We start from the raw sequence: 24,665 nt of genomic DNA on the forward strand, positions 1-24,665 counted from the left end.
CTACTCTGCATCTGAATCCTCAAAAGGAGAAAAAAACCTGAGAAACTTCTTCATCAGCAGAAATGCTGGAAGAATCAGAACCAGAAAAAGACAAAGCCTTAGGAGAAAAACATCCCTACCCCTTTTAGAAGGAGGAGGCTGTGAACCCCTAATAAGAGTCAAAAGAGGTCATTAGCTACTTTAACCATTTGGGATTGAGGGGAACAAGAAGAAACTGGAGCCTGCTTTTTCACATGCTTATGACTGGAAGTTTTACCTGCAAGTCTGAAGGACTCAGGAGGCCTGGCAACCGCCAAAGTTGCAGCAGAGGTAGTCGGTATGAGCTTTCAGTCTGAGCAAAGAATGGAGCCCTCCGACACCAGAGTCAGCTTAGCGACTCCAGATCCAGCTGAAGAGGTGACAGGCAAAAGGTTAGAAGGCAAAATGGAGGCCAGAGGCCTGTGGGACTCTGAAATGGTCTCAACTGAGGCCTGCGGTTGAAAGTCTGAGGGCTGCAGGGGCTGCAAAGGCACCTCACTGGCTACTGCATGACTGACGACCATCTTATCATCTGAGGACTTGACCCTCTGAAGCCTGTCGCAGTCCATATCCTTACATTTCTTGGGGATATCCAAAGCCTGAAGACCAGCGGACACCATACTGACAAACTTAGGCCAAATTCCAAAATGTTTAGCTAAAAGCTTAGCCCAACGACAAACAGTACGCAGATTAAAGGAAACACAGAGATCACAATTACGAACGTCGTGGTCAAGGCCTAAACAAATACATTGGGAATGAAAATCTCTATGGGGAATCTGCTTTCCACAGGTAAGACAATTATTAACCTTTTATGACATTCGTTAAGGAAAGAAAAGAGGATCCCCAACAGGGTACTTAGTTGTAGTTAACTTCACCTTTGCAGTCGGAAACAAAAAACAAACTGCCGACCGGCACTTGTGCAAGAAATGCTTCTGCTTTGGGCTCCGTGGCACGGAAGACTGAGGAAGTGACATCAGTTGCCTCCTTTTGTATCGGACATCCTGACGTCCTTTACAACAGACGACAGCCAATGTCAGATTTACTTACCTTTGGTATTCTGGCCGATTGAGGGCTACTGGGAGCCGGATAACCCATTGGTTAGGACTGCAACAGTGAAACACGATGAACATCTGCATTCACTCGGTTGTACCTGATGGGACCAAAACAAGATCCTCAAGGAAGAGCAAACCTGCTTGGTGGACAACTGCCAACAGGCTTTACATTAAGAGAAAGAAATTGCTGTCTAAGAGGAAGCAAGCCCTAAACTGGAAACACTCCCTCCTCAACTTAAACAAGCAAATAAGACTGTGAACTCCTCCAAAGCTAACTACGAATCCAAATTAGCTTCCTCAACTAGTCCTAAGTTACATCCATAACTTAAAAGGAAAGGTCCAGATTTGTGCCAAACTGGTAGTTAATGATACCACATATATTGAGAGCCTGTGGACATTGCTAACCTGTTAGCCGACAGGTTCTGTGAAAACTTCACTCTCCTATCCCTGCCACATGTACCCCATGACATCTCTACTACCGGTCATCTACCTTATATCTCTAAACAGCAGGTCGTGAATGCCCTAAGGTCAAAAACACAGTATCTATGGGATCTGATAACATCCCATGCTGCATTCTACATGGTCTCAAAGAATGAGCAACACCACTGAGTGCTCTTTTCAATCATAGTCTAAGCACTGGCTTAGTCCCAAGTGAATGGAAAAAGGCCACCATTATCCCCTAGCACAAAGGTAGTGCTTCCACTGACCCTGGGAACTAAAGACCTATTAGCCTGATTAGCCTTATCTGTAAGGCCATAGAGTGCATCATCATGGACCTCATCAACAAAGATATAGGTAATCTCCAAACAATTGACCCTACTCAATTTGGATTTGTCTAAAGGAGATCATGCTGTTAAACCTGGTGGACTTCAAGACAGTCACCAAAGCCCTTGACCAGGGGAAATCTGTGCATATAGCCTACTACCAAGACTTAGCCAAGGCTTTTGACACTATCCCCCACTCAGGCATTGGCAAACTCCCCCAGCTAGGTATAAACCCTTATATCATTAGATGGGTTGCTAACTGGCTCACTGATAGAACCCTCCAGCAGCAGACCTGCAACCAGTGTTGTTCCACAGGTATCAGTCCTGGGACTTCTACTGTTTGGAATGTATTTCTCCGAAGTATAAGCTAAAACTAAATGTCTGTAGCTAACTAGGTTTGCTGATGACTGCAAACTGGGAGCAGTCACAGAATCTCCCAAATGATGTCAACATCCTCTTACACAAACAAATGACTGGTGCCAAAATCATGGCCTTAAACTCAATACAAAAAGTGTAATCATTCCTTTCAGTAAGAGCAATGTTCCTAACTACCACATCAATAACACCCTAAGTATGCACCCACTGGTGAGAGACCTGGGTATACAGCTTGACAGCAACCTTACCTTTGATCACCATGTTTCCACAGTGGTAAGAAGGGCATTCTAGTACTGCTCATCTCAAAGTACGGGCACTGCCTCCAGAAAAAAAAAGTTATAACCTCCCTGTATTCCTCTCTCATCAGGCTAATAATGGAGTACAATGCCCCTTTTGCTATATACATTTCCAAGCACCTGCAGCAATTGGAGAGCTCACAAAGGTTCCTCAAGGAAAATTCAAGGTCAGCAGCATTTGTCCTATGAGAATCTGTCACTTTATTTTGTTTCCTACAGACTACTCAAAAGCAGTCTCTGGTTTGCATAGAAGACAATCTTTGACCCTGAGTTACTGGGAATGCTGCATATCTGCAAGTCAAATGGTACACAGGTTACTCACTCTAATGACCTTAACCTGGTATGTGACATTAATAAAACCTGCTGGAGACACAGATTTGTCTCCATGAAATTACCACACCTTTGGAAAACACTCCTGCTTCATTATCAAGCAGAGAACCTCACTGGCCCTCTTCAAACGCAATCTGGACAACTGGATGGGTAATCATAAATTCACTCTGGGGATTAACAGGTTCATAGGTGTGCACTAGGTTAATGGCCCAGGAGCCTTTATAAGCCTAGCCCCAAAAACAGCCCCGGTGTTGCGCCACCTGATGTTAGTTCACATTACCTATATCCAGAAGGGCAACTAGAGTGATCCCTGGGGTGAACTTTCTGTTTACCATCCTTGTCGAGATTTCTCTAGAAGAGGGCCAGCAAGGTGCTCTGTTGCATCTATATCACGTTATCGAAAGTCAACTTAATCGAATCAATAAAGGTCAAACTTTATTGAGCGATTAAGTAAAACATAGAATAACGTAAAAAGAATATTAAAAAAATAAATAAATGGTGTAGGCAGGGGGGCAAGCCCCCCTGCACCCCCCCTACTTAAATATACCAACCCAGAGACCACACTACATTGAGGTAAATGGAAATCTCCCCTTACGGAGATTTCCATTTACTTGCACAATGTTCTTCACTTTCAATATTGTCGTGCCGACAATATCAGACTCGATATTGTCAGCTTATGACAACGTGAACTAGACTCGCTCTGTTCAACATGAATGGGAAGCTTATTCCAGAGTAGGGGTAGTCTCTGGGAGATGAACCTGCCCCCTCCAGCATGTTCTGTTGATTGTGATAATGAGGTTGTGATCTCTGGAGCTTGTGGTGCGAGAGGATTGGGATTTCTTTAGGTGTAGCAGTTCAAGTAGGGCTAGGTCAGACATGGCTTTATAAGTCAAGCAGAGATCACTGCTAAGTAGATAAGAGACTGAAAACAGCTGAAGTTTCTTGAGTCTGTCCATGTAGGGCATGCGTTTAAGGCCTAGGATTCTTTTTGTGAGGTACTTTTGTGGCCTCTCCAGCTGTTGAAAGTGTCTGGTCAGGTACATGCCAAACGGGGTGCTATATTCGATGACTGGTCTAATGAGGGATGAGTAGAGAGGAATGATGACCTTTTTCTTCCTGGATGCGAAACCTTTGGTTATGAGATGTGCCACATACAAGGACTTCCTGACACAGTGGCAAGGTGGTGGTCGAAGGTGAGGTTGCTGTCGACCTGGGTGCCCAGATCTCTTATGGCTCCTTCAGTGTTCAGTGGGCTCCCATTAATGTGGTAATTAGGGGGAACGGTGTTTTTCCCAAAGGGAATAACACATTTTTTAGTGTTAAGCTTAAGGCCATGGTTCTGACACCAAACATTGGTCTCAGTGAGGCCCTTTTGTAGGATATCTGCATCACTTGGGGAGTTAATAATGACTTCTAACTTGCAGTCATCAGCAAACTTGGTAAGCCAGTCCCTTCTGTGTTGGCCTGGACTTCTGAGAAGTAGATGCCAAACAGGAGAGGGCCCAGTACCGAGCCCTCAGACTCCACTCGTGACTGGTTGACATTCTGACTTGGATTCTACAACTGTCACTCTGTGGGTCCTGTCTGTGTGTCAGTTTGCAACCCACCTAGTGATATAAGGATTGATGCGCAGTTTGGTGAGTTTATCTATGATACCAGAGTGGGGAATGGTATATCAAAGGCCTTGGCCAGGTTGAGGTAGGGTGTATGCACTGCCTTACCCTCATCCACAGCCTTGGTGACTGCCTCAAAGAAGTCAACCAAGTTCAGCAGGCAGGATCTCCCCTTGACAAAACCAAACTGCGCGGGGTCAAGATTTTGGAGATTGCATTTATCTTTAAGCAAGTCCATGATGATGAACGTCATAGGATTACATACCAGACTAGTCAGGCTAATGGGACAATAGTTCCCAGGGTCTGTAGTTGCTCCCCTTTATGGAAAGGGATGACTGTAGCAGTGCGCCATTTGTTAGGGACAAAGCCTGAGGTAAGGCTGTGTGGTGCCAGTTTGTTTTGCAGCTCATGTAGAACACAGCCAGGGATATTATCAGGTCCCATGGACGCTGTATTCTTGGCTTTGGACAATGCAGCTTTTACCTGTGCTCCAGAAATGTTGGGTACCAGGCTTTCTTCTGGTATTGTGATAGGTCCTTTGAAGGGGTGTGGTAAAGTTAGCACTGAATCTGTCGGACAGTATGTTGGCTATATCTGTTGGCTCAGTATAGGAGGTACCATTGAGCAATAACTCAGAGCAAATCTGGGTATTGCCTTTGAGGTCCTTGATACAGCTATAGAAGGCTTTGTAGCAGTTTTTGGCGTCAGCCGCAATGCTGCCTTCATAGCTGGCTTCAGAGGATTTGATAAGGGATTTCAAATTTTTGTTGAGGCTGATAAGGGAGTTTTTCCAGTCTCCCGACTTCACTTTTTTCTGCAACAGTTTTTCCCTTCTGTTGTAGAGTTTATTGATGGCTGCGGACCACCAGATTGGCTTCCTTTTTTTGGAGGAGAGTGTCTTGATTCTATTTGGTATGGCAAGTTCCATGCATTTGTGTACATGTTCGTACAGTGCAATGGTGCAATACTTGGCAGTCATGCAGCTATTTTCCATTGGCATGGGTGCCGAGAAGTTAGTCACCTGTGTTTTTAGGAGCCCAGAGTCAACTTTGGAGAAGTTTTTCAGGGTGGTCACCTTTGCAGGGGGTGTAGGTGAGATGGAGATTTCCATGATGATCGATTTGCAGTCGGATTTAACCAGGGAGGAATTGACTATAGGTGTGGAGCAACGGTATCCCGTGTTGGTGATAACCAGGTCGAGGATGTTGCTTCCTCTAGTGGGGAATCAGAATGAGCTGGTCCAGGGCATTGGAACTGATTAATTCCAGGAAACATTCGGCCAGTGCATTGGTACTTGAATAGTTTTCCCAGTTGATGGAAGGGTAGTTGAAGTCACCCAGTATGATAGTATTGGGCTGGAACTTGACAGATTCCAAGGTGTTTAGGAACATGGAGTGAGTCTAGGGACATGGTTGGGGTTCTGTAGCAGGTTATGACTTGTAACGCCATCTTACCCAGTATTAGTTGTACCTGAAGTATCTCGGATGTATTATGCTGAGATACCTGCCTAGAGGCTTGCATATCCTTTATGAATATGGAGACACCACCACCTTTAGAGTTTCCAGCCATATTCTGAGGCTGAAAGGTATGGAATGAATTGTAGCCTGGAAGCGCAGGGATGCTTTCTGCGTCTTTAAAACAGGTTTCAGTTACAGCACAAATGTCGACATTCTCCATTTTGAGGAGAGCTTTGAGCGAGTGCATCTTCAGATTTGGTCTTTTAACATTGAGCAGTATGACCCTCAGGTTGCATTTGTTTCTAGCATTGAGCAGCATGACCCTCAGGTTGCATTTGTTTGTAGCTGTTACAGTGGAAATTTGGTCTTTGGAACACTGCCTAAAAAAGGCACTATAGGGGTGGCAAGAGCCTTAGCCAGTAGCCATAATCCCAGGGGTGACAGATGCAGGCCGTCTCTGGCAAAGCATCAAGGTCTGTCAATCATGTCATCCCAGGCAGATAGACACTGGATCCCCTTAGAATGACACCAGAAACATAGCCAATTGTTGAAGTCAATCATTTTCTGCTTGTACTATGGTATAATTCTGGGTGACGGTAGAATACTGCTCAGGGCTAGGGTCATACCTGCCTGGCCACATAATCCAAGAGTTTCATCACATCTCTTTTCATGTAGTCCAGAGTGGTAAGTCTCGGATCATTCACACCCACATGGGCAATGACAAGAGTCATATTTGTACTTGTTGTGGAGTGACCAGAGTGCTTGTGTTATGTGGCGAATCCTGGCACCTGATAGACAACAGAATGTCACCTTTTCCTTGTTCATCCTAGTGAGTGGGACATCAGTGGGCCTCACAACTGAGTCTAGTATGATTAGTAAATTGGGCAAAGTTTTTTGCCTTAAGGGGTTAGGTTGGGGGCACGCAGTGATGGTGAGCTGCATGTTCTGTGGTTAGTGTTGTGCTGCGGTGGTAGAGTACGTTTCTGTCTCGGGGGGGGGGGGTCTTTGTTGGGATAAATTTTTATGGAGAACCTCCGCAAAGGTGGGTGTATGGCTTGTATTTCTATGTGTGAGTTGTGATGGTTAGTGTTTTGGAGGGCTGTGTGTTCCATGTGGTATGTTGCAAGTGTTGACTTTCTCATCTTGACCAGCTAGTCCAGTTTTGGCTGAAGAGTGCACAGCTTCTAATTTGGTGATATAACTGCATCTCTCACATGTATGAGTGTTGGGAGGTAAGAGGAGAGGGTTGTCTGTGTACATGAGACAGCTGCTACACTGTCTCAGAATGCCCAAGTGCGCCAGGTTAGCAGGAGAAATCACAAGAAATTGCCCTACAATCATGCCAGGAGGGGTGGTCATAACTAAAAAGTACTGGTGCTGTTACTATGTAGGAACAGCTAGTGCTTATAGCACTTAAGTGTACTAAAATAAATGCTACAAAAGCCTGTTGAAGTGCAAGTCAAGAAGTGCAAGAAGTAAAAGAACAAGCAAGCTGTAAGGGAAAAACTGAACAGCAGACTATCTGGCACCGGTAATAGTTTACATCAGCTCAGTGCAGCTGCGCGGAGCTTAACCAAGCGCAAACCCGCACAAACGCGGGCTTTTAAACCAGAAAATTGAAAGGGATGGAAAAACTGCTCAAATGGCTAATAAACTACAATTTCTGGTCTAGAAACCACTCCTCTTGTGGTAGATAGGCTACCTAGTGCTTATCACTCCCACTGATAAGCTAGAAGGCTTCCCTCCAACACAAAGGTCTGGGGAGGGGGGCACAGAAACTTACAACAGTCCTGGATGCAACAAATCTGTATCTGAACTAGACTAGTTACAGGGTAAGTGGGAAACAAGCTTAAAACTTTTTTTAAACAGAAAAGCAGCTAAAACAGCAGTAAAACAATTTAAATGCAGTGCAAGCTAGCACACGAGTGTGTAGCACTATTAAAGCAAATACAGTTTAAATAAATGCAGTTAAGTTAAAAAATGCAGAAAGCAGTAAATTAGGGGAAAAAACAAAATGGAGGCACTTATGAGTATTTTTTCTCCTTCCTGTTACTCTTGCAGTCTGCAGGATGCCAACTCTGGATCTGCTGATCTCCACCCGTGTCCCTCTTGGACAGGGCTGAAAGGTGCTGATCATGGAAATAAGGGTAAAACTTGGCTAGGCTTGAAAGGGTCCTAGGGTTATTAACCTAGTAACTTGCTATGATCTTATGATCCTATAGTCAACAGTATGCTCTAGCCATCTCAGGCTGGGAGATGAGTTTTTGCAAGGATGTGTGTGAGATATTGTGTACTGGTATCAAATGTTAAATGCTGCAAGCCAATAAATCTGAAACACAGATGGTCTATGTTTTAAAAGGCATAATGTGAAGTGTTTACGTGAAGCTTTAAGTGAGGATCACGAGCACATAAAATATTTAAAAAATTGTATTATTTGTTACAAATAAAAGCTATATTACGGCAAAGTTTTGCATGCATGAAATTACTAAGAAAAAAATATATAAACAAGGTATTTTCCTCTATTCTTTGAGACTGATCTGAAAATTTTAGTAGGCAGTCTCCCAGCACTGTTTACGGAAGAAAAGTATTTTGCACATGCTGAAGTGCTATTCTTGACTCAAGACTAAAAGGTAAACTTGGTTTATTTCTGAACTTTAACATCTGCTGCCTTGACACTTGGATTCTGAACTTTGGCATTGCTGCAGGGCAGTGTGGAATAAATTACAATGACCCAGCACAGAAAATAATTATGTGAATTCCACGCTGCTTTGTATAGAATACTCAGATTCAGATACTTAACTATTCAGGGTGTGCAAACATGCTAGACAGAAAATGGGGATAATGGATTTTTGGAAAAAGTTTTTTTCCTCTCTCTCTCTTAAATAACTGTAGTTAAAGTGGAATGAGTGAATACCTGTTTTGTTGTATGACCGAGTTTGCTTGTTAGGTATATGTAAAGTAATAGTGGGAGGATCCCATAGGAAATTAGAAGTTTATTAATGTGTATGCTCATACAACAAAAGAGAAAATTAACACAAGGAGGCACCTTGTGTCAAGGGCAGTACCCTCAAGACTAAAAAGTAAGAGGCATGAGAGATGTTTTGTGTTTAAAATATGAGTGAATAGAGAGAAAAAAAGAGGTTAAAGTTTAATTTAAATCAAGTTCATGAGCCTATATCATGTTGGAACATAAGTGTGGGTGTGTTAAGTTTATGAACCCACATGTTGAGACGTAGGTGTGATGGTGTAAAAATACTCTCAAAGGGCCCAAAAGAGTGGTCAGTTCTGGACACGGTACCTATCCACCCAGTTATCCCAATCACATTGCTGGAGGTGTAAATTTTGAGCTCGTGATGGGATGAAAGCAATAGGGTGCTGTTGGAAAAGGCTCATTGAAACCTTCTCTCTCTCACTGTACAACGGATCCAGGATATACAAGGTAAGTCTTAAAAGGAAAAATGGAAACAAAATCAAATCCCTGTAAAGAGAGAACTGCAAATTTTATTTATTATTACGGAAAGCGAATTTGTAAGTATTTGAATGGGTGGTTACAATTTACTAAAAACTGCTGTGACGTATTTCCGTTAAATGGAACTTATGTAAGTAGGAACAATGGGCACTATTTTATTCTTAGTATACTGAAGCTCTTAAAAGGGAAAGATGAATCAGCATTAAAGGGATTACAGGATACTAATAAGTTACTACAACAGGTGAGAGAGATTAAGGCAGTACAGACCAGTAAAAAGGGATCCCTTTATCATGTCTTGGCAGGTTTGGAAGAAACTAGGGATGGCCAAGAAGCAGAGAATTCAGAAGAAGATAACCCTCCAGTGGCTACTGCACCCCCACCCCCATATTTACTGATACGGGTGGCTCCTGTATAAGATTCTGCTGTTTCTCAGACCCCTGCATTTCGGATAACTGTCTAGTGGACACTAGGCCAGAGCAGTACTGTTACATCTCAATCCTGTTCCTCTGTTCAACCCTCATCATCAGACATGGAGGCTTCTTTTTCTTCTCCTCATTTCCAACAAGCTGCCACCTCTCCAACAGGAGCACTAGTATTTGATACACACACACACACACACACACACACACACACACACACACACACACACACACACACACACACAACAGGACAAGACAAGAGGTTGTTGCCTCTGAAGAGGATCTTTTGGCACCTCTTAGAGAAATATTGGGGGCTAATAATATCTTGTTCCTCACCCTTGGACCCCTGCTGATTTGCATACTACATTCAAATGTTTTTCAAATATTAGAGAAGATCCATTAAGGTTTTAGGACAAATTAAAAACTGTAACAGAATGTTATAACCTTAAATTGACAGATTTAAACCAGCTGCTTTGGGTAGTCGCTTCAGAGGAAATAATAAAACAGTTACTTGAAAAGGCTGAAACAACAGATTTTACTCTCACAGGGAATGAGCTAACAGACAAAAGGACGGCAATGTTACATAAAATTATACATGTGTGTCAAGTTAGGACAGACTGGTCTAAGATACAGGCATGTAAGCCAAATAAATGGGAAGCCCCTGCAGATTATTTGAGTCATCTTAAAGAAGTGTTTGCTAGACGTTCAGGGATACCAGATCCACAAGAACAAGCTAAGCCACCTATTGCAGCTGTGTTTGTGCAGGGTCTGCAAGTCCCTATACAAAAACAAATAAAGCCAGTGCTTATAAACTGGCAGGGAAAGGAATACGAGTTATTACTAAATGCTGCAAATCACTGTACTGAGATCAGGAAAAATTATACTGAGGTTAATCTGTTAACTTTGCAAATAAGACTGTTAGAAGCCCCAAGGGGACGAAGCAGAGGTAGGAGAAGGGGGAGAAGAATGGCAAGAGGATTTAATAAGAGTGCTGGTCAAGGGGAACAAAGGTCTAGCTGGCTGGCAACAATGAACTGATAGTCTCCTCCTGCCTCATTTGATGGATCTTGCTTCAACTGTGGAGAAGCAGGATAATGGAGAGATCATCAAAAGGGACCCTATGTTAAGGTAAAAATAAATTCAAAGAAAATTCCTTTCCTGGTGAACACTGGAGTCACTAGTGCTGTATTAAAAATTACCTCGGAGAGTCAGATACCAGTATCAGAATAATGTAAAGGCATTTGGGAGTAACTGCTACTGTTTTGCGTATCCTGTTTCAGAACCTATACCCATTTCTTTAGGGCTAACAGAAGAAAGGCATTCTTTCCTTTTGAGTACTACTGCACTGGTAAATTTGCTATGGAGAGACCTGTTATGCAAACTGGGTTCTGGGTTGTACTATTTACACCAGAAGGGGTGTATTTGGATGTTCCAACAGAATAACAGAGGGAAGTATTAAGCAGTTTAGCAGAAGCTGAGGAACAGCCTGAAAAACTACTGCATATGCTAATTAAGTAGGTATATTAATCTGCAGAACCAGCAAAAATAAAATTGAATCCATCCAAACTTCTCCCTTGAGTTCTGCAGTATCTACTAAAACCAGACACAGACCAGGGAATCAAATCTGTAATTCAGACCTTGACACAAGGGATGATGGTGCCAGTTAAAAGCACTCGTAATACTCCTATTCTCCCTGTGAAAAAAGCCAGGAAAGGATACTTATAGGTTTGTGCAAGATTTGAGTGCTGGAAACAATGCAGTATTACCAACTTTTCCTGTGGGTCCAAATCCAGCAACAATACTGAGTTGCATACCACCTACAGCAAAATATTTTTCTGAGATACATCTGTGTTCAGCATCCTTTTCTATACCTATCCACCCTGAAAGTCAGTTTCTGTTTGCCTTTACTTATACAGGACAGCAGTATACATGGACACTTGTTACCACAGGGATACACTGAATTTCCATTATTTTCTCAAATTCTAAAAAAGGATTTGGAAGAAGTGACATTTCCAGGTGGATCTAGTTTAGTGCAATATGTATATGATTTACTAATAGCATCCAATTATTTTCAGCAGTGTCAGCAGGATACATCTTAACTATCCTTGCAGAAAAAGGACAAGGTGTCAAGAGAAAAGTTACAGCTGTGGTCACCTCAGGTTCGTTACCTGATATTTCAGGGTAGCAGACAGATGTTACCATCTCGTATTAAAACGAGAGCTAAAAGCCCCACGTAAAACTACTCAGCGTCAGCTTAGATCTTTCTCTGGTATGACAGGATATTGCAGACAGTAAATTTCTAACCATGCAGAAACTGCTAAACCTTTGGCAAATCTTTTAAAGCAGGATACACCACAGCCCCTCCATTGGGACAGTGAAGAGGAAAATTCATTTCAGAATTAAAACCACGCTTTAGCTACTCCCCCAGCCTTAGGATTACCAGATTATGGAAAGACTTTAATTTTATTTTCTCATAAAAGAAATGGATTTGCTCAGGGAATACTTGCACAGAAACATGGGGACAACCATCTTCCATTAGCTTATTACAGCACAGCACATGATTCTGTTGCAAAGGGATTTCCACCATGTTTAAAGGTGGTGTCCACTGCCACCATTCTAGTCCATCTTGAGCAATCACTGGTGCTCAGGCATGATCTTACAGTACCCATCCTTCATTCTGTATCGGCTCTCTTACTTAAAATGAAAACTCAACTTCTCTCAACTGCAGGTCTAACTAAATATGGCCTTACTCTTCTTTCTGATCCATATACTTCTCTCATATGCTGTTCTGCTTGAAATCCCACATCTTTGTTACCTACTGCTGAGGATGATGAACAGCATGACTGTATGCATGTGACTAATCTGCTTTCTCCTAGAAATGACTTAAAGTCACTCTTGTAACCAAAGCTGAAATAGATTAATTTGTGGATGGTTCCTGTGGAAGAGATCAAAATGGAAATCTGGTCGCAGCAATATCTGTTTGCACCAGTAATGATGTCTTGCTTCAACAAAGACTGGAGGGCATAAATTCTGCCCAGAAAGCTGATTTAGTGGCTCTAAAAAGGGCTTGTGAGTTAGCCAAAGAAAGTTGACATCTACACCAACAGTCACTATGCTTCTGGTGTAGCACATGGTTTTTTGGCAACATTGGAAGCAGAGATGACAACTTCAGGAGGAACTCTGATTAAAAATTATTTTTTGTGAATGCTGCATTAGATTCTCTTTTGTTACCTACAGAATTAGCAGTAGTTAAATGTTGCGACCATCAAAAGGGTGCAGATACTGTTTCAAATGGAAATAATTGTGTAGAAGGACTTTGTGCAAATTTTCATCTGATGTTAGTGTAAGACAGTGATGCTGTCAGCTTTCCAAGTTGAAGCATCACAGGGAGAAGTTCAGAGGTGGCTTAAAGGACCGACTCAGTAAATTCGCTGATGGGTTACAGTGACATCCAGATGGCAGACTGGTGTCGCCTGCCTCCTTGCTACCATACCTGGTAAGGGCACATCATTTACCAGACCATGTAGGTAAGACAGCATTATTTAATCAATTACCTGAAGTTGGTATGCCCCTCATGTCTCCCGTTTGATTATTCAGTATGTTAACTGTACAGTATGCTTAATATAGAATGTTGGCAAAAACTAAATGTTAAAGCTGCGTGCTTACCACCAGCTTGGGAACACAAGCAAACATCTCACTCATAGGAGAGACCATTGTGAGCCACACAGATGTCCCTCTCACCAGGTTGGATAAGGAAAAAAGTCACGGTCAGCTGTCTGTCAGGTTCCGGGATCTGCCACATTACACATATGCAGTCAAGTTTCTCAACATCATCCACTGTTATGACTTGCTCATAGCCCAAGTTGGTGTGAATGACTTGAGATGTGCCTCATTGGACTATATGAGGAGCGACATGACTGAGCTCTCTGATTATGGGTCTCAGGCAGGGATGTCCCTATCCTTAAGCAGCATTTTATCTTCACCTAGGATCATACCTCAACATAAAAAAAAACAACTTCAGCAAGACTTCAGCAACTGGCTTAGTTTCCGGTGTCATTCAAAGGGGATCCAGTATGTTAGCCTGGCATGACCTGGTCGGCAGACCTTGATGCTTTGCCAGAGATGATCATCTGTCACCCCTGAGATTTCGGCTGCTGGCTAAGGCTCTTGCCATCCCCATAGTGCCTTTTTTAGGCAATGTCACAAGAACAAAATTTCCAATGTAAAAATACCCTCTAAAAACAACCTCAAGGTTATGCTGCTAAATGCTAGGAGTCTGAACCAGAAATTGCACTCATTGGAAGTTTTTACCTTGGAAGATACTGACATTTGTGCAGTCACTGAGACCTGGTTTAAGGCTCTGAACAGCACCCCAGCTATACCAGGTTATATTTCCTTCCACACATTCAGACCACAAACCGAAGGTGTAAACTAAAGAAGCTGATGTATCAATACTCATTAAAGATAAATACACTTCTATATTGGTTAAACAGCACAATTCCCTTGAATTATTTCAGGTACAACTGATTGTAAGACTCTTCTAGTCCTTACGAGTTATAGGATCCGCTCCATCAATCAAGGCATCCACTCACCCTACTTGGATCTACTCAAGTCAATTAAGATGCAACGAACACCGTGGTTTTGGGTGAATAAATTAACCATCTATTGACTGGTTAAATTACACATGTTCTAACTCACTTGCCAAAAGGTTTCTGGACTTCATTAAGTCCAATGCCCTGGGCCAGCTGGTTAACAAACCGACAAGGGGCTCAAACATCCTGTAACTGGTGCTCACCAACAAGAGGGACCGCTGCACCACCCCCATTCCTGGTGAGATCCAACCACAAATCAGTCTCGCTAGACCTGACTGCAACACAAGCCCCCCAGCAACAACTAAACTAAACTTCCCCAAGGCCAATTACAACCTCTTATTTGACAGCATAAATAGCTTCATAGCCCCTGCCCCTCATTGACGGAACAGACACCTGTTCTGAGTTATACACCAATACTTTATTAGAGCACCTGTACAACTGTACTGACTCTGCTGTACCACAGGGAACCAAAGCAAGATCTTAAAGGAAAAACAAATTTGTCTGGTGGACAACTGCCAGTAATAGGCCATACAAGAGAAAGAAATAGCTGTCTATGAGCAGGAAGGAATGGTTTCAAAACTGGAAACACACTCTCCTCAACCTAAATAAGCAAATAAGCCTCCTAGTGAAATCCTCCAAAGCTAACTACAAATCCAAATTAGCTTCCCTAACTAAGGATAACCACAAGGCATTCTTTAGTTACACCCGTAACCTCAAAGATAAGGCCCAGATTTGTGCTGAACTCGTAGTTAATGGTATTAAATATACAGAACCTGTGGATATAGCAAACCTGCAGACTGACATGTTCAGTGAAAGCTTCACTCCCCCCGTCCCCACCACATATATCCCAAAGCATCTCCAATACCTGTCCCCCTCCTAATATCGCGAGCAGCAGGTCTTAAACGCCCTCTCCACAGCCAAACACACATCCTCTATGGGACCAGACAACATCCCGGGCTGTGTTCTACATGGGTTAAAACAAGAATTAGCATCACCATTGGGCACACTTTTCAATCAAAGCTTAAGCATGGGCTTTTTGTCCCAGTGAAATGGAAAACAGCTACACTCATCACTCCAGAAACAGAGGTTATAATCCCCCTGTACTCTTCCCTCATCAGGCCAGTAATAGAGTACAATGCTCCCTTTCATATGTTCCTTTCCAAACACCTGTAGCAAATGGAGAGACCACAAAGATTCCTTACAAAGAAAACTCAGGATCTTCAAGATCTGTCTTATGCAGACAGACAGAATCACTGTCACTTTACTCTGTGTCATACAGACTGCTCAGAGGCAACCTGTGCCTTGCATACAGAGCAATCTCCGACCCAGCTTTATTTGAAATGCTGCACATTCGCAAGTTAAATGGCACATGGGTCACTCGCTCAAAGGACGTTAACCTGGCATGTGACATCAAAAGAACTTGCTGGAGAGACGGATTCGTCTCTCAGAGGTTGCCCCACCTTTGGAATAAGCTTACTATTCATGTTAAAGCCCCTCACTGGCCCTATTTAAGCATAATTTGGATGACTGGATGGGTAATCAAATTCACCAGAGGGGTTCCACCTGTGTCCCACCTGGACAGAAGCAATAGGTGCTGATTTTAGTGTTTGCTTGAGCCAGACATCCTTGGTAACACAGCTTGAACCTGGCTAGGCTTGTCAGGGCCCTGGGGCCGTTAGCCTAGTAACCTCCTATGATCCTATGACTTCTTGTTAACGTGCAGTTGGACTTTGTCCAAATGCCAAAGGTCCATAACTTACAATTTATATTGGTGGTGATTTGCATGTTTTCTGCACGGGTGGTAGCCTAACCAAGTCACAAAGCAGATTTTGTAACAGTTGTTAAACCTTGTACTTGAATTTGTACCTAGATTTGGTGTACCTTGTATTATCCATAGTGATCAGGGAACTCACTGTAACAATTCCTGAACTAGAGAGAGCTATGCAAGATTTTTACCAAGTTGTGTCTTCACTGTCCCAACCATCCACAGTCATCTGTATTAGCAGACAGGGTCAATAGGACTCTTAAAAATAAGATTTCAAAAATGTGTGTTGAAACAAACCTTAAATGGCCACAGGCACTTCCCTTAGCACAAATAAGTATAAGGAGTACATTAAATACTACAAGGAGATTGAGCTCCTATGAGATATTAATGGGGAGACCCCATGGCTGTGCCAGCTACTGCCAGTGTCAAATGAAGAATCAACTGTAACAGATGATGTTATATTGTTTTGCTGCACAAAACTTATTCATTTTTTTACAGCAATGCCACAGAACTATACTATAAGCTCTTCCTCACTCTCCTAACCAGCCCAGTCACCAACTGCGGCCCGGTGATTGGGTTTACGTTAAAAGTTTCCAGAGAAAATAGAGTCCGAAGTGGAAACTTCCTTTCCAGGTCCTGCTCACCACTTGTACTGCAGCTTTCTGTGCAGGACTACCAACTTGGATACATTCAACACACTGCAGAAAGACTTGTGTGGGGGCCCCAGATGATTCATCTATGTCAGTGAAAGAAGACTTAAGCGAGAAGGAAAAAACATCTGCCCCAATAAAAGACTAAAAGAGAAATCAACTCAGATGACAGTATGACGAATTCAGCGACAAAAAGTAGTTACTTTGTTTCTGATGCAGTTTGCTTTTACAAACTTGTCAAAAAAAAATAGCTTCCTGTTGGTTCTTCAACAGTATGCTGTGGACTGAAATGTGACTAACTGTTGGGTGTGTTCACATATACTGCACCATTCTAAGGTAGGGATTCCCATGATTCTAATCCCTGCATCTCAAATATTTGAAAAACAACTCTGCAACATTAATCTAACTTTACATAATGTGACTAGGTTGCGTCTCTGCAGCTTATGACCACAAATCATAGAGATGCATGTTATTCCAGAAATGGGACTGTACCAGTGGGAACCAGCAGATGCAATGACACTAGAGATGAAAGTGTGTTGAACTCTTTACACTTAAAACTATGACTGGGGGAGTGGCATAGGCATGATAGAGGATCATTACTACATTTGCAGTGATCGTGCACTGTTGCCTACAAACTGGTCTGTATGTTGTTTTGCAGGCTATATCACTCATGCTATTCAACATTGAGAACTCTCCAGCAGGCAGACTGAGAAATAAAGGAGCAATTCACTGGGCAGAGCAAGTATTTTCAGTCTTTACTCATGTGGTGCAGCGGTTAGCGTTGTCGCCTCACAGCAATAGGTTCTCCCATTCAATTCTCGGCTGGAGCATCTTCTGTGTGAAGTCTGCATGTCCTCTCCGCGGTCGAGTGACGTTTAAAGACATACAGATAGGTGCGTGAATAGGTGTGCCTTCTTTGAAGGTTGGGCGTCTGGCTGGCAACTCGGCACTGTAATAATCCACTGCCAATCATTAGCGGACCGAAGTTCCGCTGTGGTGACCCCTTAACCTGGAAAAGCCAAAAGACTCAAGGGTATGGAGTGCAAAAGACAATGTTAGAAATCACCATGCTTGCTCAAATTCTTCAGGAGGTAGTAAACTATACTTCCCATCACATCAGGATAGTAACTGAAATTTGAACTGTTGTATTACAAAATCGGCTGGCACTTGATATAATGCTAGCTTGCCAAGGGAGATTGGGGGGGGGGGGGATCATGTGCCCTAATAGGAAGTCTTTGTTCCTATATTAGTAACAATAATGATGAAGAAAAGTTAGCCAGTTTCATGCAGCAAAGAGCTAAAGATCTGGACAGTACAGCTAAACAGCAGACATGTTTTGGATAGCTGAGCAGTGCATTTGGCAACCTGGGAACTAGTGTATTACAAGGTATAATTACAATAATTGGCATTTCTTTTAGTTGCTTTAATATTTTCTGTTCTAAAGGCTGTGATTACAAAATGCCTAATCTTACCTGCATGCGCAGTGACACAAACTCCTCTAACAATGAACAAATTACTGAAGATAATTAATATTATGATGCTAAAGCATATTTTATCAAATTAAGAAGGATCAAAATATAACTGTGGATGACTCCGTGTCAGAGGGTGGACTGTTGGGGAAGGTTATTAAGTCTCATATTTGTTCTTCAAAAAATGCTAATTAACTTGTAGTTTCTTCATAAAGGAGTCAAACAAAATGATCATAACATGTTTCTGTTAAAAACAAATGAAAAATAGATCCATGATTATACAAGATACAGTTTCACAAAAGTAGCAGCTTTATACTTCAAGTGTCTTACAATCGCATCCTCTCTGTACTGACAGATAGTTGAAGGCAAACTTACTGCTGAAGGAGGTAAGGGATGTTATGTTTAAAAGAGTATCAGTGGAAGCCAGATTAATCAACAGTACGCTCTTGCCTTCTTAGGCTGGGGGATGAGCTTTTGCAAGGATGTCTGTGAGATGGTGTGTACTGGTACCAAATGTTAAAAAGTTGCAAGCCAATAAATCTCAAGCACAGGCGGTCTATGTTTTAAAAGGCACATGGCAAGCCTAAGAAGTTCTTAGCGAAGGTCACAAGGACATAAAATATTTAAAAAATGTATTTGTTAATAGCTATGTCACGTCAAAAGTCTACATGCACAAAGCTGACAAGAAAAAAATATATGAATGAGGTATTTTCCTCTATTCTTTGAGACTGATCTGAATATTTTGGTAGACAGTCTCCCAGTGCAGTTCCTGGAATAAACAAGTACTTTGCATATCCTGAAGCGTTATTCTTGACTCAAGACTAAAAGGTAAAACTCTATTTATTGCCATCTTAGATTGGGCAAGGCACGCAAGGCTCTAGGTCTCAAGTTAAGTATTAAAAAAGGAAATACACATATGTAGGGTTTTTGGTACAAACTGACAAATACTACAGTTTTTATAGTTATGTTCTGTACAAAGACAATGGGAGTGGAGATCCATAGAAAGAATCCATCTACCATAATCACACTTCATCTTCTTAACTGACATCTTACAGTTTACATCACAATAAAGTGGGGGGAAAAAAGTTTCCCCTAACAGGACTCTTACAGTGAGTAAATGGAGGCAAGAAAGATGCAACAACCATGCGTAGAACAGACCAGTGGATGCAAGACCTGTGTTTGGACTGGTGGCAAGATAGCATGGAGTTTTTTCATTCATACATCCACTTATTTTATGCCCGCAAGATTAGGTCATATATTACACATATGGCTCTATGGAAGGTTTTGGTATCACTGCCTGCCATCCAGGTTATTTGGTGAGCTAGCCCAACAATTTAGAATACTGCAACAGTGATCTAAGGAACAACATTTTACTATAACTGCAGATGTCAAAGTACATTCACTACTGCAGTACTTATCTGTGACATATCATGCTTCCAGAGTGGTGCCTTTTTCTGAGTGTCTCTGCCTGAATCTCTCTCCCTTGGATGCAAGGGTGTCCAGGTGGTACAAGAGGTGTATCAGCCTATGCCATCTTCAGATCTGTCTTGCAAAATCAGCATTACAGTTGTAGTTAGCATTTTAAGTGTAATTGTCCTGCTTCCAGAGGTAAGGCAAGTATTGCATTAGGGAAGCCCTTCTGCCCTTTCTGTACATGTGATTAGTTCTTTCTGTTTTTAATGTCCGACAGTGATTCAGATTTAAAAAAAACGTTATTAAAAAAGTGAGTAGATCGATTTCTATTCCTGGTACTTCTACTATCACAACCTGCAGCACAACCTGGATGTATGTCTATACTGTGCCAAGTTCACCTTGTGAGAACACATCAGGAGGAAAGTAACATCTCTCCAGGAATTTTCAGCTCAAAACTTGGCACATCTGATATTGTTCCATCAAGCAGTCTAATTTCAGCTTTCAGGAGCGCATAACTATACCATAACACATCATGAGAAGTGAAGAAGACCAAGGACAATTCATTACATGCCAGTTTCCCCTAGGTGCAGCAACACCAAACTCAGTCATTTGTTTCTGCATCCCCAGGCTTCAGAACTGGTTTGCGCTAAGGTCTTTGGTACAATAATTAAAAGTACAATGAACATGTAATTGTGACAGCAGTATATTGTAACCCATTTCCACTTAGACACATGAACTGTCCCCTTCCATGACAAAGTACAGTGATATTTAACCAACACAAGCAAATGTAATGCCTGCCCACCACAACACAAGCAGACACTGTGTACATTTCTAATACTTGATTATGATCAAGTGAAAGAAACAGCCAAAGGAAAGTGTTTCAATTTGTTAATTTCAGAGACAAGTAATGCCCCTCCCTCATGAGCCAGATAATGACAGTAACTTTGAAAAAGTAAATGACCACTGTTTTCACACACAGTCTGCCTCTCCACTCCAAATCTAAATAACATGTTTCTGAGTACACCCTACATACTTAAACATGATCAAACTGCATAAACCATGGCCACCTTGTAACAAGTTTCAAAGCTTGTTTCTTTGATACTGACATTGCCCCTCCTTGACAAGCCACAGTGTTGATCACTTAACTGTGATCAAGTAACTGCTATTTTTACATAGAAGGCTGCCTTCCAACAGCAACACAAGAATATCAAGTGTATTACTGTGTATACCTCATATGCATGTCAGCTTCACCTGGTTTCTTCATAGAAATTGCAATTGCTGCTCATTTCTGACTTAACCACAATCACTGCTAAAGGCACACTGCTGAAGTGGCAAGTGTGTGCGCTGTTAACAATGAGCATAAATTTATCTGGAAGATTAAGGCCCACAGATGTATCTGGCAGCCTCCCGGCATTTGTTTTCAAAAACTAGTAAGACAAAAACACCTTTGAAGATCAGCGCTCCTGTTCTCTAGGATGTGCACTGAGACTGGATACTTTAAGCAAGCAACGTCTGTGCTACTTCACATATTAACAAGCAATACATTTGGCTAGTTATGGCCAGCTGCCAAGAGGGAGGGAAGACAGACGACATGAAATAAGTTATATAACATCTTATTGCTCAGTTGAATTTTCATTCTTTAACTCAGTAACGTTTTACTGATGTGTTAGTTATACTAATAAAATACTTATTCTTGAAGGGTCCTGAAAACAGAAAAAATGTCCTTCTGATGCATTTGTGATTTTAAAATTAAAAAAGCAGTTATCATAACACTCATATTGCAGTTGCTGCATTACATATACAATCAGGAACGAGATGCCAAGGGGTTAAACAAACTGCATCTACCTTTCTATTTTTAGCAGCTACATGGCCTGTTTATCACTAGCAGCATGCTTCTGTTTATAAAGTATTTCCAGTGTCTCAGACATGAAATTGTAATACAATCCTTTCATTTATGATTTTGTGGGTCCCTTTCTACTCTAAACACAAAGTTCCTTCACAACTGAAACAGCTTACTACACAATTTGATGATTATGAAAACAGTGACAACCTTTGTTTTTAGTTTCCTAGAGAAAAAAAAAAGTCTACTACTGTTATGCATAATATAAAAAAAAATCTAATCTTTGACATGTGCGGGAAATAAATGGGGCATGCCAAAATGGAGGTATGCTTGATAGCTGGCAGGCACAGGTACAAAGAGTCCAGAAAACAGACAAACGGCAGTTTTACAGCCAATTTTGAGGGTTTAATAATGCAAACACCCAAACAGACTACGGGCATCAAAGAAGTCTATTAGCATCTTGGACGTGAAAAACATCAAATATTTATGAGATCAGTTAACTTGTATTGTAAAAATAATTTTGCAAGCAGATCTACTGGAGATCAAGTAAATTATGGTGATTCATACAATTAGAATGCATACTTCAAAGAAAATAAGCCAAAGTAATACAATCCTTGAAAGAGCTATAGTCTGTTCACTGTAATCCAGAATTATACTTCTTTGGACTGGTGCATGCAGTTTACAAGTACAGTAGCAAAAAAAAAAAGCATCCAAACTCAAAGAGCGACCTCCTTACCTTGGTTTTAATGTGAGTTCAGGCACGGATATCACAAAGTGTGGATGTGTAATTGGAAGGTATCTAGTGATTAAATGAGAGAAATCTATAAAATAAACTGACATAGCTACACAACATTTACTATTACAATAAGGGAAGGGTTCTATTGTTCTCTTTAAATCAATTCTTGCCATGAAAACAGTATGTGCATATTAGTGAACAGAAGAAAATGTTACTACAGCCTTGAACAAGGTAATTTCACATCATTTTCACTGATGTATACCTACTACATATAGCATGCGCAATGTATCAAAAAAACAAATATACTCTACACAGTTTTACAATTCATAGTAACAAAAATAAAAGCATACAAAGGAGATTGTCCTAATAACCTAAACCTACAGATTTAGCACTATCCACCAGTAATTCAAATCATACAGCATCTTCTTGCCATTTGACCTTTCAAAGGTAACTTGTGGTAGGGAGAACACCAACATCCTGGAAAACTTTTAGTTATGTACTCACCATAACTTCAGATGTTTGGGATCCATCTCGCCTACATTCTGAATGATGGGTTCGGAGCCGATCCCTCGGCTCTGACTCGGCACGCTTATGCCAAAGAGCGAAGTCTCTTATTGGCTGAGCTTACTATATCCCAGGATGCACCACTACCAGTCCCCCAGATCTAGTTTGTCCGCATACATGCACACATGCACGCCCTGCTTATATAACATCGTCAGATGAAACAAGATAAAACAGTAGAACTCAAAACCGTTCAATCTCTTCTGATCTCCAAGGCAGGGGGAAGGAGGTGGGTATTAGGAATGTAGGCGAGATGGATCCCAAACATCTGAAGTTATGGTGAGTACATAACTAAAAGATGTTATGTGATCCTATCTCGCCTACATTCTGAATGATGGGACAGCGTCCTAGCACCTGAATCCTGGGTGGCTCACTGGAAAACACTCCTGAGTACCGTGGAACCAAAAGATGCTCGTCCTTTAGATGCCACATCCAATTTGTAGTGGGAAATGAAAGTGTGCGGGTTGGACCAAGTAGCCGCAGCACAGATTTCCGATATAGCGAGCTTGGAATGAAAAGCTATAGAAGTAGCCATAGCTCTGGTAGAATGAGCTTTGATAGATGTTGTAAGTTGCTTATTCGAAGAAGAATAGGCCTGAGCTATGCAATCTCTGATCCATTTTGAGATAGTGGCTTTTGTGATGGTTTGGCCCAATTTATTATCTGAGAAGGACACAAACAACTGGTCTGACTTACGGTTGCTGAGTCCTGTCTAAATAGAAGCGTAATTGCCTGTGAACATCCAATTTATGGAGAGTGTATTCTGCTTCATTGGAGAATTTTGGAAAGAAAACTGGTAGCTCTAGAGATTGTTGAAGACAGAAACTAGAACAGACCTTTGGGACAAAGGATGGATTAGGCCTAAGTGATACTCTATCCTTGTGGAAAATCAAGTACGGTGGTTTAATAGACAGGGCTTGAAGCTCTGAAACTCTTCTTGCAGAAGTAATAGCCACTAAGAATGCCGTTTTCCAAGACAGATATTTTAACTCGCATGTAGCAGCCGGTTCGAAAGGGGGAGATGTTAATGCGCGAAGCACTAAATCAAGATCCCACAGAGGTGCAGGATGAAAAACTGGTGGTCTTAATAGACTCGCACCTTTAATGAACGTTTTGCATAGTCTGCTGCTCATCAAAGGAGGATCCGTGGATTCGTTGAATTTAGAGATAGCCGCTAGTTGGACTTTAATAGTTGAGACAGAAGATCCCTGATTAAACAGGGATGTTAAGAATTTCAAAACCTCTGGGACAGGAGCAGTGATAGGGTCTAAGCCCTTGAGTTGAGCCCAGATAGCAAACCTCTTCCACTTACTGAGGTACAATTTGTTAGTGGTGGGTTTGTGGGCCGAAGATAAAATGTGAACAACTTCCGGATCTAGTGTGTGCCTTCTAACTAAGGTCGGAAGTGGAGGAGCCAAGCTGTCAATTTCAAGGATTGTTAAACAATTCTAGTACTTTTGACAGGAAAGTAAACAACTATCAATTTACTGATGATAAATTTAAGCTCACAGTTATAGCTTAACGCAAACACTTCCTGAAAATGACAGGGAACTCTAAACAACTAAGATTACTGAGACCCTGTGAAGTTTTAACAGGTTGACAGTCCGGGAAGGCCCTGGATGGAGGGGGGCCGAAAACAAACTCAACCCAATCACACACAAAAAATTTTCAATCCAAACGTACACAAAGAAGCGATAGCCGTTAAAACAGCTTTTGTGACCAAAAAACAGCAAAAACTGACAGAAAAGTTAGTTAATAAAAACTACTCAGCCCAGCCAGCTCGAGACCACGTCTTCGCAGGGAAGCGGCAAACGAGATCTGGGGGACTGGTAGTGGTGCATCCTGG

The 24,665-nt window shown here is 41.8% G+C and overlaps 1 protein-coding gene across 1 annotated transcript in view; it reads right to left on the reverse strand.

The window, feature by feature from the left end:
- Positions 1-24,665, reverse strand: part of PDCD11 (programmed cell death 11) — a 1,563,481-nt gene that overhangs the window by 698,715 nt on the left and 840,101 nt on the right. Inside the window, 1 exon segment of the mRNA XM_044056566.1 lies at positions 22,259-22,321. Coding sequence (XP_043912501.1) covers positions 22,259-22,321 — 63 coding nt within the window.

Source organism: Protopterus annectens, chromosome 14.part0, assembly GCF_019279795.1.
Source record: "Protopterus annectens isolate FY-2018-M chromosome 14.part0, PAN1.0, whole genome shotgun sequence".
Taxonomy (NCBI): domain Eukaryota; kingdom Metazoa; phylum Chordata; order Ceratodontiformes; family Protopteridae; genus Protopterus; species Protopterus annectens.